General features: G+C 43.2%; 1 protein-coding gene across 8 annotated transcripts in view; it reads right to left on the bottom strand.

Moving 5' to 3' along the window:
* Nucleotides 1-15,905, bottom strand: part of CIT (citron rho-interacting serine/threonine kinase) — a 178,851-nt gene that overhangs the window by 122,764 nt on the left and 40,182 nt on the right. For all 8 annotated transcript variants that reach the window (XM_047760368.1, XM_047760361.1, XM_047760362.1 and 5 more), the window contains 2 exons: nucleotides 15,000-15,203; nucleotides 13,374-13,527 (listed from right to left, as the gene is read on the bottom strand). In XM_047760368.1, coding sequence (XP_047616324.1) covers nucleotides 13,374-13,527; nucleotides 15,000-15,203 — 358 coding nt within the window. The remainder of the gene's footprint in view (nucleotides 1-13,373; nucleotides 13,528-14,999; nucleotides 15,204-15,905) is intronic.

Genomic DNA, 15,905 nt, shown 5'->3' with positions numbered 1-15,905 from the left:
GCTGACAGCTCTTGTCCTCCTTATCCATCAAGACTACTGCGGCAAGGCCCCCCCATCCATGAGAGAAGGCCCACCATTCTCCTTGGGTGAATAAATTCACTGGGGCCCCATGTTAAAAGGTTTTTGAAGAGTTCTTGTCATGGCTCAGCAGTTAGAGAACCCAACTAACATCCATGAAGACATGGGTTCAATCCCTGGCCTTGCTCAGTGGGTTAAGGATCCATCATTGCCAAGAGCTGTGGTATAGGTTGCAGATGCAGCTCAGATCCAGTGTGGCTGTGGCTGTGGTGTAGGCTGGTAGCTATAGCTCTGATTCCACCCCTAGCCTGGGAACCTCCATATACCACAGGTGTGGCCCTAAAAGACAAAAGACCAAAATTAAATTAATTAATTAATTAAAAAATGGTTTTTGAGCGCTCCCCCTGCCAAGAGTAAAGTGGCTATTTGGGTCTCTCTGTGGCTATGGGTTCTTTGTGTGTTGTCAGAATTTTTTTTTTTTTTTTTTTGCCATTTCTTGGGTCACTCCAGCGGCATATGGAGGTTCCCAGGCGAGGGGTCAAATCAGAGCTGTAGCCGCTGGCCTACGCCAGAGCCACAGCAACGCAGGACCCGAGCCGGGTCTGCAACCTACACCACAGCTCATGGCAACGCCGGATCGTTAACCCACTGAGCAAGGGCAGGGACCGAACCCGCAACCTCATGGTTCCTAGTCGGATTCGTTAACCACTGCGCCATGACGGGAACTCCCTGTTGTTAGAATTTTGAAGGACAGGAGCAGCAGGTCTTGGCCCCCAACTTGCCGATGTTGTGGTTCAATGTCATCATTTTCTTTCAATCCCCAGGGACCAGTGGAGTCGGCCACACTTCTTTTCTGAAGTGAAGACGCTGAAATTCATTTCCAAACCCTCGGTCACCTGGACCCCTACTCTTCATCCTTCAGCTCTGATCTCTTGTGAATCCTGCCATTTGCCCTCTTTAGTTCTACCCGAGCCTTGCCCTCAGAAAATGAGCCTAAGCGCAATCGCCGCCCTTCACAGAACTGACTAGAAAGGCCACTGCTGAATGGAGTCCCAGATGTTTAACCTAATTGCGAATCTTTGGCCAAATCATTTCCATGTTTGCTGGAAAACCTTCCAAATAAGTGAGAATCGAAAGGTTGAGGACTCCAATTCATGGGCTCTCTGACAAACCCCTTCCCTATTTCCCATCTCCTCCCAGGAAAGGCATGTATGTGCTTCACTTAGAAATGATTTTCTGGGGGTTCCCTGGTGACTTAGTGGGTTAATGATCCAGCATTTCACTGCTGTAGCGCTGGTTACTGTTGTGGTGCAGGTTCAATCCCTGGCCTGGGAACTTTTGCATGCCTCTGATGAGGCCAAAAAAAAGGAAGGAAAGAAAAGAAAGACAATCTTCTGAAATGGGATTTAGCACTGCACCATTGACTTATGCTGACACACCGCAAGAAGCAGTCAACCAGAGACCTTCAGGACACAAATTAGAGGGGTGTGGCCCACCACAATACAAGGGGGCTCACTGGGGGGAACCCACCCTTGAAATTCCTCAAGGCTCAGTACCAGAAAATTGAGTCTTTTCTGAGCACACCACTCTGGATTTTTTTTTTTTCCTCATGGAATTGTAGTTCTTAAAACTGTTCATATTCTCCTTTTTGCTTTGGCCACTAGGAGGCTGAGGATCCCCAATATGTCCCCATCTAGCAATTTAACAGGAACATGTTCATTTTCACCTATTTCCTGACTCTGATACTCCCTTCACCCAGATTCCTCCATTTATTTGTTTTTATCATTTGAATATTGCAATTATCTCCTATGAAAGCTACCTCAATTTATCTTGGAGTAAAACAGACTATCACATATTTTTAAAGTCTCTGGAGGTGGCTTCTAAATTCAAACTGTAATCCTAATCCATAAGTATTTAGCTCTTTTTATCCTATTTTCTCGTTCCCATAACTTACTCTTAAAAAACAAACAGGAGTTCTTGTGGTGGCTCAGCAGATTAAGAACCTGACTAGTATCCATGAGGATGTGGGTTCGATTCTTGGCCTTGGCTCAGTGGGTTAAGGATCCAGCACTGCCCGTAAGCTGTGGTATAAATCGCAGACATGGCTCAGATCCAGCATTGCTGTGGCTGTGGTATAGGCTGGCAGCTGCAGCTCTGATACAACCCCTAGCCCAGGAACATCCATATACCACAGGTGTGGCTATAAAAAGAAAAAAACAAAAAATTTAAAAAAAAAAAAAAAACCCAAACAACAACAACGAAAAGGAGCAACCTCCAAGAGACACATAAATGTTTACGTGGGTATCTCTTAGACTGTAAGAGCTACTGATGACATGTCTTCATTATTCCTCTTTGAGGTTTCAGCAGGTGATGCCCACATGCTCTTGGTCTAGTTAGTCAAGTTTTTGCCATCACTATACCACCCCTCTGCCCTTCTACCTTCTTCTCCCCTATGCTGATCTCCCAAACACCCCAAGCTCCCCTTCTTCACTTCCTCCAGCCCCTGTAGTGACTGGATGGGTGTCCAACAAGGAGATACACTTAAAGGCCAACCAATGCTCATGGAGAAGTACATCCACCATCTTCCTCGAACCAGCTAAGAAAATAAAACCTGGCCAGGTACCTGCTCAAATAATAGACAGCCCCAAAAATGCAGACATTAAAAAGGCCCCCAAACCAAAACACACACAGACACAAATGTGCAAGTTACTAAGATAATGCTTTCTCAAAGCAGAACACCAAAATAAATAAAATATTCATGTCAAAACCATAAGGGGTTTTCTATTGAGTACAGAGACCCGCTCATCAGAAATCAATGTCAGGACAGCCAATTCAAAGCATAAACATGGTGCGGTTGTACAAAGACTTCTTCATTTATTTCAGTCATGCAGGAAACCAGCCCAACAATAAAAACTCCTGAATTCTTGGGAGGCAGTATAATGATGCCATTACCAGCACCGACTATGCTGGTATTTATGTCAGTGTACAGAATATTCTGGAAAGTTATACAAGAAACTGACAAGAACGATTTACTTTAAGGAGCGACACTGGGCATGAGGTGGGAAGGGGACATTTTTCACTGTTTAACCTTCTGTGTTGCTTAAACTTTTTTTTAAAAAACCACAGACTGTACTGACTGCTTTTTCAAATAAGTTTGAAAAAGCCAAGTGAACTTGGAGTCAGGCAGGCCCAAGTTAGCCTCCTGCCACCACTGCCACCTACTGTGTCCATGACCTCTGCCAAGTGGCTTCACCTCTTAAGCCTCAGTATCCTCCTCTGTACTGTGAGACCAAATACAGTATCTGCCTCACAGTGGTTTTCAGAGGTGTAAATAAGACAATAATATGCTTACTGTGCCTTGCAGAGCCCCAGGCACACAGTAGGTAGTCAATAAAGGGCACTGTCATATAATAAACACCTCAAAAGTGTTAGTGAAGGAAATGTAATCCATCCTTAATTAAAAGTAAATACAGTTATACGCATTATCTTGTAATAACCTATAATGGAATATCATCTGCAAAAATACTCAGTCACTATGCTGGACACCTGAAACCAATACCACTATACTGTACATCCACTATACTTCAATTTTATTTTATTTTATTTGTCTTTTTGCCATTCTTGGGCCACTCCTGTGGCATATGGAGGTTCCCAGGCAAGGGGTCGAATCAGAGCTGTAGCCACTGGCCTACACTACAGCTCACGGCAACATCGGATCCTTAACCCAATGAGCAAGGCCAGGGATTGAACCCACAACCTTGTGGTTCCTAGTCAGATTTGTTAACCACTGAGCCACGACGGGAACTCTCCTACACTTCAATTTTAAAAAGTGAATATGGGGAAGTTCCCGTTGTGGCTCAGTGGTAATGAACCCGACTAGCATCCATGAGGAAGAGGGTTGGATCCCTGGCCTCGATAGGTGGACTAAGGATCCAGCATTGCCATGAGCTACAGTGTAGGTCACAGATATGGCCTGGATCTGGAGTTGCTGGGGCTGGGGTGTAGGTTGGCAGCTACAGCTCCAATTCGAGCCCTAGCCTGGTAACTTCCGTATGCTGCAGATGTGGCCCTAAAAAGTAAAAAAAAAAAAAAGTATATATGGGACAGGTTGGTGGGCAGGGTATGGGGGGTAGGGGAGAAGTCACATAAAGGCCTTTTTTTTTTTACAACTACCTGTGTGCTCTCAGCAGGTAAGAGATTAACTTGAACTACCCCCCCCTTTTTTTTTTCTTTTAGGGCCGCACCTGCAACATATGGAGGTTCCCAGGCTGGGGGTAGAATCGGAGCTGTAGCTCCTGGCCTACAACACAGCCACAGCAACGCCAGATCCTTAACCCACTGAGTGGGGCCGGGAATCAACCCCCCATCCTCATGGACACTGGTGGGGTTCATTACCCCTGAGCTACAATGGGAACTCCTAAATCACCATCTTGAAAGATATGAATGAGCTAAAGTCCATCTGAAAGAAATGCTTACAATTTCTCAAAAGTGGAGCCAGCAATCTAGCGTTTCCAGGCAGTTGCATCTCCCCATGGAAGTCCTTAGCCAGAAAGCTGTCTCTCCTGACCCTGAGCCCAGAGGACCAAACAAGGAGGGCCGTACAAAGTCGAGCGAGAAACTCTTAGGCTGACAGACCTCATTTTCTCCTCTTACAGGACGTCACAAATGCTACACACAGGCGTCTTCTTCCTAGGGATCTTATTAGAGTGCAGCTTCTGACTCAGGTCTGGGGCGGAGGGTGGGGGGAGCCTGTATCTCTGCATCTCTAACAAGGTCTCAAGTGATGTCGATGATGCTGATGCTGCTGGTCCATGGACCACACCTGACGCAGCAAGGTCCCACCCACCCCAGACCTTGGTTCCACTGCTTGTTAGCAAGGGCAGTCCTGAGGGACTCTGGTTATTCTAACCTCCTCTCTCCTGGCAACAAACTGACCAGTTCTCCTAAAACAAGTTCTCAACTAGGAGCAGCTATGCCTCCCCCTCCCAAGGGACCCTGGGCAAATGTCTAGAGACATTTGGGGTTGTCACAGGGGGAAGAGTGCTACTGGCATCTATGGGCAAAGGCCAGGGGTGCTGCTAAACATCCTGCAATTCACACAGCAGTCCTCAAGCAAGTAATAAGTAAGTCCTAAATGTCAATGGTGCCAAGGCTGAGAAACCACGTAACCTTGAATAAACAAAACATGAATCAGGTCCTCTCAATTCACCTTAGGACTATAAATCATGATTTTGGAAATGGGTCATTGATCCAACAGCACCCTTTTGCAAACTAGATCTGAGGCAGGGGAGGGGGATAGATCAATGGAAGGAATGGGATGCTGCATATGGAGAAGGGGTCACTGGGTCATGGCCCAGCTTCCGTTTAAGGTTAAGCATATGTGAGAAAAACTATGGCTACCCAAGGGAAAGGGGGTGGGGAAGGGATAAATTAGGAGTTTGGGATTAGCAGATACACACTATATAAAATAGGTAAACAACAAGTCCTACTGTACAGCACAGGGAACTATATTCACTATCCTGTAATAAACTATAACGAAAAAGAATATGTATAACCAAATCACTTTGCTGTACACCAGAAACTAACACGACACTGTACATTAAGTATACGTCAACCAAAAAAAAATTGTTTAGAAGACAACTATAAAAAGATCAAGTATATGTGGTTAAGTGGCCAGTGGCTAACTTACTAAGCATTAAACTTTCTACCATTTTGAGGTACGGCAATTCAAAGAGGACTACAGCTCTACGTAAGCAAGGAACCGAGAGCTTAGACTGTAGGTTTTTCCCTGAAGGCAGGGTTGGGTCCAAATTTGCTCATCAAGAGAGCTTCAGCACCTAACACAGCACTTAGCATTTTGTATATACTCAAATATCATGATGAATCTTACAGACTCAAAACGACCCCCAGGGAATTCCCGTTGTGGCAGAGCGGAAACAAATCCAACTAGTATCCATGAGAATAAGAGTTCGATCCCCGGCCTCACTCAGTGAGTTAAGGATCCAACATTGCCATGAGCTGTGGTGTAGGTCACAGACAAGGCTTGGATCCCACATTGCTGTGGCTGTGGTGTAGGCCGGCAGCTGCAGCTCCAATCTGACCCCAAGCCAGGGAAAATTCCATGTGCCTCAGGTATGGCCCTAGAAAGACAAAAAAACAAAACAAAACAAAAACCTCCAATTCCAAATGTGCTTGAATAGACAAAGAGATGCAGAGATTAAGCAGTGGTTTGCTACTTGTCAGCATCACAGACATTATGGACAACAATTACTTATGCTGAGGTGTGCATGGTATTATAGAGAGAGGATGAGCTCTAGGAATCACCCAGACCCCAACCCAAATCTAGACTCTCTCACATGCTGAAACAAGTTACCTCAGAGCCCTTCTCTGTAGAATGGGTACAATAATCCTTACCTCTGACTTGTTTTGAAGTAATATAGAGTAATACACTTAAATATCTGGTGGTCGGCACAGATATATCCTATGAGACTACGGGACTAGAGCAAAGAGTCACTGAGTCTCATGGTGCTGATTTCTACACACAATAATGTGTAAAAATTTCACCTGAGGCTAGGAAGCCAAAGAATCCCTTCCCTTTTTTTAAAATTTTATTTTTATTAGAGTATGGTTGACTTACAGTGTTGTGTCAATTTTTGCTGTACAGCATAGTGACCAAGTCTTACACACACACACATATATATATGTTCTTTTTCTCATACTATCTTCCATCATGTTCTACCCCAAGAGATTGGATATAGTTCCCTGTGCTATAGGACCTCACTGCTTATCCATTCTGAATTTAACAGTTTGCATCTCATTGCAGCACTATTCACAATAGCCAAGACATGGAAACAACCTAAATGTCCACTGACAGATGACTGGATTAAGAAGATGTGGTACATATGTACAATGGAATACTACTCAGCCATAAAAAAGGACAAAATAATGCCATTTGCAGCAACTAGAGATTCTCCTGGTTAAGTGAAGAAAGGCAGAAAGAGAAAGGCAAATGCCATATGATATCATTTATATGTGAAATCTAAAATATGGCACAAATGGGAGTTTCCATGGTAGTTCAGTGGTTAATGAATCCGACTAGGAACCATAAGGTTTCAGGTTTGACCCGTGGCCTCGCTCAGTGAGTTAAGGATCTGGTGTTGCCATGAGCTGTGGTGTAGGTTGCAGACGTGGTTCGGAGCCCCCGTTGCTGTGGCTCTGGCGTAGGCTGGTGGCTACAGTTATGATTAGACCCCTAGCCTGGGAACCTCCATATACCACAAGTACAGCCCTAGAAAAGACAAATAAAAATAAAAAAATAAAATATGGCACAAATGATCCTATTTACAAAAGAGAACCCCTTTCCTTTAAACCAAAGGCTAGCATCCTTCAGGTTTATGGAGCAGTCACAGGACTGTGCAACTGTGGATTCACTATGGCCATCAGGGCCAAGTAGTGCACAATGATCAATGACAGAGACCTTTTGGCAGGGGGCTATTTCAGGGCTGAGGGGCATGGGACCACCACTGAGTCACGACCAGATCGAAATGAAATGTACTCTCTGCCAACAAATGCCGAGGACCTGGACACTGAGGATAACTTTGCAAGAACCATGCCTTTCTGAGAAGAGTAAAAGGAAGACGATTCAAGAGGAGACGCCCTTGTCATGAGCAAGAGACAAAATTCTCTAGAGCATTAGCCACAGATGTTCTACGAAACAGTTCCTAATGGAGCACTCTCATTATGCATTTCTCACTGTTAAGACATGGCAGTCTTGGATGAGAGGGGCATGCATGCTGGTTCTGGTGACATCCCTGTGCCTTCAGGGTAAGTTGTTTTACAAGATGTGAGTAGAAGGGCATAGCAAACAGTAAAACTGTCCCATTTACAGGACCAGATTTGTAATGCCAGAAATGTAGGCCTAATCCCAAAGGCATGAAAGAGGAGGGTGTGGACTAGCTTCAGCTCTCCAGAAGCCCAGATAATCAGGCGGGCAGGGGGTGAGCATGGGGGGTACGATCAGACTCCTGCCCAGTATCTGAAACACCACTAGAATCACATAGTCCAGGGCAGCTAGTACACTTAAGAAGCCCCCTGCTGGGAAGAACCCAACTAGTGTCCATGAGGATGCAGTGTGATCCCTGGCCTCGCTCAGTGGGTTAAAGGATCTGGCATTGCTGTGGCTGTGGTGTAGGCTGGTAGCCGCAGGTCCAATTTGACTCCTAGCCCAGGAACTTCCAAATGCCATGGGTGCAGCCGTAAAAAATAAAAGTAAAAAGAAGCCCCCTACTGAAACTTTGGAAGCAGCCTTGAAATAATGACAGTAAGAAGCAGCTAAAAATTCAACCTTCTTTCTGATCATGTGAGGCTGGTAATCAGGGTGAAAGGTACACGGTGACCCATGAGTGTGGCAGGAACTCAGCAGAGAGCTCTTGATTTGCTGGGAGAATCAACATTCCTGAACCAGGTCAGATTCCTGGGTCGTGGGGTGTTGCTCACACCAGCTCCAAGGGGCAGGATCCAGGAAGGTGCAGATGCTCCATCTGACTTCAGGGGTCAAAGCCAAGGCATGTCCCAGTTTCTCTCCCAATTCTGTCACTTATAAATTTGCCCAGACCCTTCTTAAATTACATGTAGATTCTGCCAGGCCAACCTCTTGAGATAATGAGTTTCAGAAGATTATTACCTGCTGTGTTAAGGAGTATTTCCTTTCATGGGTTACAACAAGATAAAAGAAGAATGAGGGGTGAAATAGCAGAAAGGCTAACAGTGCTTTCATCAAGGGACAATCCTATGCATAGAAAGTGGAAATATTCAATAGCTTGGAACCACAAGGCATTTGAGCAGCAACCATGAACTTGGGAAACCTAATGACGTCAACTGCTTTGGTTGATGAAAATCACTCAATGTGTATTTATGAAGAACAGGACTGGACAAAGGCATAATTTCTGTTAGCATTACCTAGTTAGAAAATAGCTCAAATAGCATGGAGCCCAGCAATGTTTTCAATCACAGAACCCAGAGTTGATTGCAAATACGCAGGGATCAGAGGTTGGTGAAAAAGAGGAAAATCTGCTAGGAGCCACTGAGGTTAACACCATAGCTCCCTATGTAGTCGAGGATACCTTGGAGCCTTGAGGAAAAAGCCCTACTAGTCCTCAGTGGAGATCCCACCCACTGTCTGAGCTACACTAGGGGTCTGGGTCATGATTAGACCCCTCAAAGACAAACACTCTAATTGCAGTGTGGTATCCTGGATTGATTCCTGGAACAGAAAAGGGACCTGAGTGGAGAAACTGGTGAAATCAAAATAAAGTATGAAGTTTAATTAATAGCAATGCACCAATACTCATCTTATTTTGACAAGTGCGACATTGTTATGTAAGATGCTAACATTCAAGGAAACTGGAAGAAGGGTAAATGGGAACTCTGTCCTATTTTTGCAACTTTTCTACAAATCTGCTATTATTCCAAAGTAAGATGTTTATGAAAATTAAAAGAAAAAAGAATTTTTTAGGCAAACGTATTTCATGACTCTTCAGAACCTCTCCATTTGGAGTTGGAAAATAAAAAGCATCAAGAGTTTCTGTTAGAGTTTTAGAATCAGGATTCAGGACAAAAGATATGAAAAGACAAAGACATACAAATGACCAACAGGGGTATGAAAAAGTGCTCAACATCACTAATCATCACAGAAATGAAAATCAGAACCACCTCGAGCTATCACCTCACACCTGTTAGGATGGCTATCATCAAAAAGACGAAGTCGTCAGTGTTGGTGAAGATATGGAGAAAAGGGTATCTTTGTCCACAGTTGGTAAGAAGATAAATTGGTCCAGCCACTATGGAAAAGCACAGAGGTTGCTCAAAAAACTAAAAATGGAACTACCATGTGATCTAGGAATCCCTCTTCTGGGTATACACCCGAAGAAAATAAAATCAGTACCTCCAAGAGCTATCTGTGCTCCCACATTCATGGCAGCTTTATCCCCAGTAGCAAAGACATGGAAAAAACCTAAGTTCTGTCAATGGATGAATGGATATTTATACATATGTGATGGAGTATCACCCAGGCTTAAAAAAAAAAAAGAGTAAAAATTCTGCCATTTGCAACAATGTGGAGGAAGCTGGAGGTCATGCTGCTAAGGAAAATAGGACGGGCATGGAAAGAAAAAAATGACATGACCTCACTTACATGTGGAATCTCAAATACAAAGAAGCACAGAATAGAAAATGGTAACCAGGGATGGGGAGATGGGAGGAAATGGGGAGATGCTGCTCAAAGAGGAAAAGTGGGATGATGAGTAAGTCCTAGAGATCTAATGTACAGTATGGTGACTATGCCTAAAATACTGTATCGAACACTGAAAATACGTTAAGAGAGTAGATTTCAGGTGCTCTCATGAAAGAAAGAAGGTAGGAAGGAAAGGAGAAAGAGAGGGAGGAAGAAAGCAGGGAGGAATGAAGGAAGGAAGGAGGGAGGAAACTCTGTGAGATGAAGGTGTTAATTAGTCATTCCCCCATGTATATCAAATCATCACAGTATACACCTTAAATATATACAATTTTCTTTTCTTTTCTTTTTGCTTTTTTTAGGGCCACACCTGCAGCACATGGAGGTTCCCAAGCTAGGGGTATAAGCGGAGCTGTTGCTGCCGGCCTATGCCAAGCCGCGTCTTCGACCTACACCATAGCTCACCTCAACACCAGATCCTTAACCCACTCAGGGAGGCCAGAGATCGAACCTGCAACTTCATGGTTCCTAGTCGCATTCATTTCCAATGTGCCACAATGGGAACTCCTGTACAATTTTCATTTTAAAAAATAAATTTAAAAAAGGAATCAGGATTCAGCTAGGTGAGTAGAATTCCCTGCTATGACTTGGGTGTGGGAGGGGAGAAACACGTTAAAAATAAGGAAAAACTAAGTGGATATTTATTAGCATACAGAAAAGTTAAGCAGAGGCGCCGAAGATGCAGCGAGTCAAGGGTGAAGGCAGCAAGTATGAAGATGACCAAGGATGTAGTAACCCATCACAGGGTCATCTCATCCCCAGGATAACCATGACCTTCCAAAACACCAGCCTCGGGATGGACAGCCCAGGCCACAGTCTACCGTGACATGTACCCTCCCCTGGCAGTATGTGATTTACACAACAGTACTTAGCCTTGGAAGCTCAATAAGCCTAAAACTTACAAACTGCCTGAGAAGAAAAGACTAAAACAAAAATCTGGGAATTCTGACACAAGACCAAAAGCAACATCAAGTTTTACCAAAACACAAAATAAAGTTACTTGGGTAATTAACCACCATTCACTGATTGACCTGAGTAGAGATATCTTGTTACATGTAATCAGCAAGGGCACACATAAAAAAATTCATTATTCAAGACAATCACAGAGATAAAAAGGTAATGCAAGAAAAGATTCAGTATTTGAGCAGCACTGAAAAGAAATTGTACAAATCTTTCCAAAACTAAAAAAGGAAGGAGTTCCCTTTGTGGCTCAGTGGAAATGCATCTGACTAGTATCCATGAGGAGGCAGGTTCTATCCCTGGCTTTGCTCAGTGGGTTCAGGATCCAGTGTTGCCGTGAGCTGTGGTGGTCACAAATGCACCTCGGATCTGGAGTAGCTGTGGCTGTGGCACAGATTGGCAGCTACAGCTCCAAATCGACCCTTAGCTTGGGAACTTCCATATGCCACTGGTGTGGTCCCAAAAAGAGGAAAAAAAAAGGCAAAAAAAGAAAACCACACTAAAAACATATTGTTGGTTAAAAGCTCTGAACTTTAGGAGTTCCCATCGTGGCGCAGTGGTTAACGAATCTGACTAGGAACCATGAGGTTGCGGGTTCGGTCCCTGCCCTTGCTCAGTGGGTTAACGATCCGGCGTTGCCGTGAGCTGTGGTGTAGGTTGCAGACACGGCTCGGATCCCTCGTTGCTGTGGCTCTGGCGTAGGCTGGTGGCTACAGCTCCGATTCAACCCCTAGCGTGGGAACCTCCATATGCCGAGGGAGTGGCCCAAGAAATAGCAACAACAACGACAGAAAAGACAAAAAAAAAAAAAAAAGAAAAGCTCTGAACTTTAGAGTTCCCATACTGGCTCAGTGCTAACGAAGCCAACTTATATCCACAAGGATGCAGGTTCAATCCCTGGCCTTACTCAGTGGCTTAAGGATCTGGTGTTGCCTTGAGCTCTGGTATAGGTCACAGATGAGGCTCAGATCCAGCATTACCCTGGCTGTGGTATAGCTCAGCAGCTGCAGCTCCAATTTGACTCCTAGCCTGGGAACTTCCATGCCATGTGTGCGAACACACACTCACATACTCCAAGTTCTAAACCTTGGAGGTTTGGGGGTTGATGCCTAAAGATTTGAAAAACAGTAATCTGGCACTGAGAAGAAAAACAATAACTGCTAGGAGAGATTTAAGGAAATTACGGCCTCCTTAAATATTTTGGCAGGGGCTTAGAGGAAACCCTCGAAATGGCTTTGAGCTGGAAATACTGGATCTTAATCCAACTTGTACATTCCAACGGAAGGTGCAAGAGGTTATAATTACAAGACTGCTCCAACTAGAACTCTGGTTTGGACACCCAGAAATGGATACCATTTCCCTACCTCCCCTCAGCACCAAAAATAAAGCATACACTCGACCAGGCCAAATGGCTCAAATCTACACTTAAAATCACTCAGTCAGGTCATCAGACCACATTCAATCAACAACGAATCCAAGAATAAAAGAGGTTAAAAGAAAAAAAAAAATCACCAATTTGTAAAAAACCAAGCATTTTGGTTTTGCTGATAATAAATCAGGGCTTTGTTTTCTAATGAATTTAGTTCACACTAATTGATAACAAAGCCATGTCTGGGCACATGCATTATAGATTTTACATGCTTGTGAGCAAAGACAAATATCTTAGAGGGAAACAAACAAATGCAGCAAGGCATTTACGGCTTTAGCGCAGGCTTGGTCATTAGCAGAGGAAGCCTGGCACTTCGCCTAATATCTGAGTCTTTTTCCTCATCTGTGAATGAAATACCTGGGCCTACTTTTCTACTCACAAGAAATTCTGTCAAATCAAGTGACAAGTTTCAAACTCTATCCACCTGTACCTCTATTGTACAGAGAGATAATATTCCAAAGGCCACACACAGTGTTTGATAGATGACCCAGTTCCATGCAAACAATGTTGAAGTACAACTATTACTAGAAACATTACCCTTTTCTAGTCCTATAGGTAATTAAAACCCTTATTTACATAATTTATACCAGCTCCTGTGAGCCAGGATACTTTCAGATCATTCTCAAGTGTTTCTTAATCCCAACACCAGAACCGAAGGCACACGGCTCTACTTACAGTTACGAATGTTATTCCAGTCGATTTTAGAGAAGAAAGGATGACAGCAAAGGCCTTCAAACTTCAGTCTCTCTTTCTGGCCACACAATAAACTTTGGATCAGATCAAGCAATTCACTGCTAACTTTGGGGTCATCTGGAAACTTCAAAAACCGCTATTCCAAAAAATAAAAGAGAATAAAATAAAATAATTATTCCCTTAACAAATTCAGCTTCTCCTGTCTCAAAGTTAAAAGAGGATTTTTCTCATATATAAGATTTTGGTGGGGTTTTTTTGTTTTTTTTTTTTTCCAAGAAGGACGTTTTGTGCACTTTTAACTTTGGACCAAAGGCATGTTCCCAAAATAAAGGGCCTGTTCACATCAATAGGCCTAGCTCGGTTGCAAGGGTTCAATATCCTTCATGACCTGATCCCTGCTCCTCTCTTCCATCTCATCGAGCTCTGCTCCCCCCCTTGCTCTTTGCTATCCAACAATGATGAGCTATTTAAAGCTTCCTGAACAAATCACACTGTTCTCTCTGCCCAGACGGCCCTTCTCAACCCAATCCCCTCTTCCCTCCCTTCCTCTCAGACCCTCCTTCATGCTCCCTCTGCACCCTGCTTTTGCACATACATGGTGTATTTTGATTTCCACGTGATGATGGAGAAAGAAGGCAGAAAGGGTCTTTCTCCTCCTTGCCCATTATTCCAAACCTGGTACCTAACAGTGCCTGAGATTCGCTCATTACTGAATGAATGGATGGAAATAAAGGAGACAAGTGAGCCACAGGCATTATCTCAGGGGAAACTTGAACTCAGAAAGAGATGCAAGAATAACAAATAATCTAGATATGTATTAAGACTATAAAATACGTATTATACATAGAAAAATGCATGTTAAGCATCCCAGGAAGATGAAATTGGATAAGATACAAAAACTTGTGAAATAAATTCTTTCCTTCTGGTTGAAACTAAAACATGGGTATTTATCATACCCTTAAGAAATGGGCTTAATGTAGTGGCAAATATAGCTATTAGAAAATAAGTTTCACTCTATGTATCTATTACTCTATTTCTAATCCATAACATCACTGAATTTTACTACCACTTAGTGCCACAGCTAGTGGCACTAAGTGGTAGTAAGAAGCAGTACAGCATAGTATTAAGAGAACAGATTTCAAAGCCAAATTGCCTGTGCTATTTTGGGTAAGTTACTTAACCACTCTGTGCTTTGGTTTCCTCATCTGCAAAATGAAAATAATAATGTCCAACTCACAAGACTGAGGATTAGCCAAGTTAATGAAATATTTTCATCAGTTCTAAGACTCTCATTTTACTCACATTTAACAGCACTGAAATCAAAACATATTTTATAATCAATGAAATACTGTTAATTGGCAGCAGTTTCTCCTTTTTAATGGTACATAAAGGTGATGGAATGGGCTTACAATTACTGGCAGCTGGGAGTCAATATAATACAATTAATAGAGCATTTAGAAGCATTTTTTTGGCACAAAGTGAGTGCTATAGAAAGTATTTGCTATTGTTATGCCCCAGAATTGCTGATTTACATTACAAACGTCCATTCATACAATTTTTAAATGACATTTCCCAATGTTACTTCAAAATCTAATAATGGCTCCTTACCTGGAAATTCATGATGTTATTGAAGGTTCTGGCTGAGGTTCCCTCAGTGAATGGGGACCTTCCATAAACCATCTCATAAGCAATAACTCCCACTGACCACCAATCACAGTCTAGGCCATAGGCACCTTTTCCATCCCCATTCATCACAGTCAGCACTTCAGGGGCCATGTAATCTGGGGTCCCAACCGGGAGTTTGGCATTCACCTGGAAACCCATAAATAAAAGGAGCAAATTTTCAATTATCCACAAATAGATTGCCAAGAACAATTCAGACATAAGCTGATTTGCCACTGATTACTATTCTCCCAGGCACTTGAACCTTCTGTCAAGTGGCACAGCATCAGGAAATGCAAATGATTTACTAAAAAAAAAAAAAAAAAAAAAAAGCACATAATATAATTCAAAGGCAAAGAGGCCAGAGTTGTTGATGTAGACCATTTGGCTACACAAATGAGAGCTGGATATATTCCTGGAACAGAAGGGGTCTGTCCTGATAAACCTTACTGACATGAAAACTGGACTTGTCTTAGAAAAACAGCAAAATGATAACAATATCTAACAATGAATCTAAAAGATCAATCTACCCCTTATTTTAAAAAACTGACAGCTAGCTGGCAACACAATATTGCAAACATGTGTAGAGGTATCTGCAGTTTAAACATCTGGAGTCAACATCCCTGCTTTGGCCCACCCACAGGGCAAGAAGTGCTAAGTAACTTCCACCATAGATCAAATGTTGATGAGTTCACTTTCCTCACTCCAACTTCTGTTCCTGTGGGTGTGTCCCACACACACACCGTTCAGGAACAAAGAGCCCTCCAATCCTATGATGTGTAAGCACCTGACCTTGACAAAGAAGGATCAGGACAAAGTAGGAGGTCTTTTCATAAAGCTAGATATATTCCC

Source organism: Phacochoerus africanus, chromosome 15 (genome assembly GCF_016906955.1).
Source record: "Phacochoerus africanus isolate WHEZ1 chromosome 15, ROS_Pafr_v1, whole genome shotgun sequence".
In the NCBI taxonomy this organism is placed as follows: domain Eukaryota; kingdom Metazoa; phylum Chordata; class Mammalia; order Artiodactyla; family Suidae; genus Phacochoerus; species Phacochoerus africanus.
Note: the sequence above shows the minus strand (reverse complement) of the source record. Positions and strands in the feature narration are given on the sequence as shown.